This window comes from Nannospalax galili, unplaced genomic scaffold (assembly GCF_000622305.1).
Source record: "Nannospalax galili isolate Female #2095 unplaced genomic scaffold, S.galili_v1.0 scaffold2482, whole genome shotgun sequence".
Classification (NCBI taxonomy): domain Eukaryota; kingdom Metazoa; phylum Chordata; class Mammalia; order Rodentia; family Spalacidae; genus Nannospalax; species Nannospalax galili.
In genome coordinates this window covers 362,993-365,380 of record NW_008347234.1, presented here as the reverse complement: position 1 = coordinate 365,380, position 2,388 = coordinate 362,993, and the positions used below count along the sequence as shown (strand labels likewise).

At 40.2% G+C, this 2,388-nt stretch overlaps 1 protein-coding gene across 1 annotated transcript; it reads right to left on the bottom strand.

The window, feature by feature from the left end:
* Positions 1-260: 260 nt before the first annotated feature.
* Positions 261-1,214, bottom strand: LOC103742703 (olfactory receptor 5B12-like). Its single transcript, XM_008843775.1, has one exon. It carries the CDS (start codon positions 1,212-1,214, stop codon positions 261-263), a length of 954 nt encoding a protein of 317 aa, XP_008841997.1.
* Between the last annotated feature and the right edge of the window lie 1,174 nt (positions 1,215-2,388).

Below are 2,388 nucleotides of genomic sequence, written 5' to 3'. Positions count from 1 at the left end.
GGACAAAATACTCAAGTACTTGAAGTCTATGCGGGACATTTTCTTTCAAACCACCACAGCATTGAAGTAGTCATTAATTTCTAGAAAAAAATCATCAAAAATATCTTCTAACATAATTATATCCCAAAAGTATGGAGAGAAGATGTTTCATGAATGAAACATCTGCTCAGAAGAATTAAAGATATGAAGTAACTAACAAAAACATCCCTAGACAACACATCTCTAGGGGAATTTTCACATAGTTTGCAAACATTCCATAATTAGCTGTTCAAGAATAATGATGACTTTGCTTTCCCAATAACCTTCTTGAATGCATTTTTTACTTCTTTGTTTCTCACACTGTAGACCAGAGGGTTCAGCATGGGGATGACCATGGTGTAGAACACAGATGCTATCTTGTCAGTGTCCATGGAGTGACTGGATCTGGGCCGTAAGTACATGAAAATGATTGTCCCAAAGAAGATGGATACAGTGGTGAGGTGGGATGTGCAGGTGGAGAAGGCCTTCCTCTTTGCCTCAGCTGAACGCATCCTCAGAATAGTAGTAAAAATAAGCAGGTAAGAATTACAGATAACCAAGAGAGTGAAAACAGCATTAAATGATGTAAATGCAAAGAGTATAATATTGTTTGTATAGATATCAGAACAAGAGAGAGCCAACAGAGGGAGAATGTCACAAAAAAAGTGATCAATTACATTGGAATGACAGAAGGAGAGGTGGAAAGTGAAGGCAACATGGATGGAGGACTGCAGGAGTCCAAACATGTAGCAGCAGGTGACAATTAGGACACATATGGTACTTGTCATGGTGGTGGTATAATGCAGGGGTTTACACACTGCTGCATGCCGGTCAAAGGCCATTGAAACCAGAAGGAAAATTTCAATAATGGCAAAGGCTGCAAAGAAGAACATCTGGGCAGCGCACCCATTGTAGGGTATGATTTTATCTCCTCTGAGAAATCCTTCCATTACCTTGGGAGTGACAGCTGAGGCATAAACACAGTCCACCAGGGAGAGATTACTGAGGAAAAAGTACATGGGCGTGTGGAGTCTGGGGTCCAAAAGAATCAACACGATCATCCCCAGGTTTCCAACCAGAGTGATGAGGTAAATGAGAGAAAAGATTATAAATAGAGGCACTTGAAGCTCAATGGCATCTGTTAACCCCACAAAAATAAATTCTGTCACCTCTGAAATATTCTCCATCAGACTCATTCAGGAATTATGGCAGTCACCTAGAATAAGATGGAAAAAATGAAAAATTAATGCTATTTGAACACCATCATGAGATTTGAAGTATGACCAAGGTCTCTTAATCATCAGTCAGTGTCCTGTCCAGGAACTTGAACTGAACGCTGGGTAGGAACAGGCTGAATAAGTTACAGAGGAGCACACGAAATTTATTGCTGACCACAGCTGCCAAAGCCAGTGCGTGTTATGATTTTGGGCTCATTTCCATTTGCCTTATATTGGATATTCTTTATCATAATAACACACATAGGACACTTCTGTGCTACCTCCAATGGCTTGCAGGCATTATGGTTTAAAATATCCACTGAGAGCTTAATCAGCAGAAAGCACAGTCAGGGAAGGCGTCGTCATTCTTGGAATTATGAGGTAGACAAAACCCATCAGTACATCTCCCATCTGTGAAGAACCAAACTGTTCTTGTGGTTCTTCCTCTTTTGCTATTGTTGCTGAGGATCAAACTTGGTCTTCTGTATGTGAGATGAACATTCCACCACTGAGCCATATTGCAAGCCTGCCAACCTGTCTTTACTATCTAAAAGTAGGCAATGATGTGTGGTCTGTTCTAGGGTCATTCACACTTTTCCTCTAAAAGGGTCTCTAACTGGAGTCTTCCCTTTAAAAACTAACCAACTGAGGAAACTCATAATCTCTTGGTCAAACTTTACTATTGCTTTTACACCTTTCAGACATCAGAAACTAGAGTAAGAGGGGCTGGAGAGAGACCTCAGCAGTTAAGAGCAAAGACTGCTCTTGCAGAGGACATATCTTCAATTCCAGCTAACAACCAACCTAACTCCAGAATCTAATGCCTTCTTCTGACCTCTGTGGGCATTGCATGACACGGGTGCATTTAACACACATTCAGACACTACACTCATTCATAAAATAATAAATTTTTTAAAATATAAAGCTTGCATTTTTTTCCTAAAAGGTTGAAGTAAAGATTCAGCTTTCTCTTCATGTTATGATCTTCATTTTCCATATAGGTTACTATTCTAAGTATGGGTGTGTTGGGGGTACAGATTCTACATCATCAACCAGGCTATATTTCACAGGGCATCTGGCTGTACCCACCTCCATGGTAGCTCAGATGAACGTTACACCTAAGAGCCACATCTGATTTTAGAATCCTAAATCT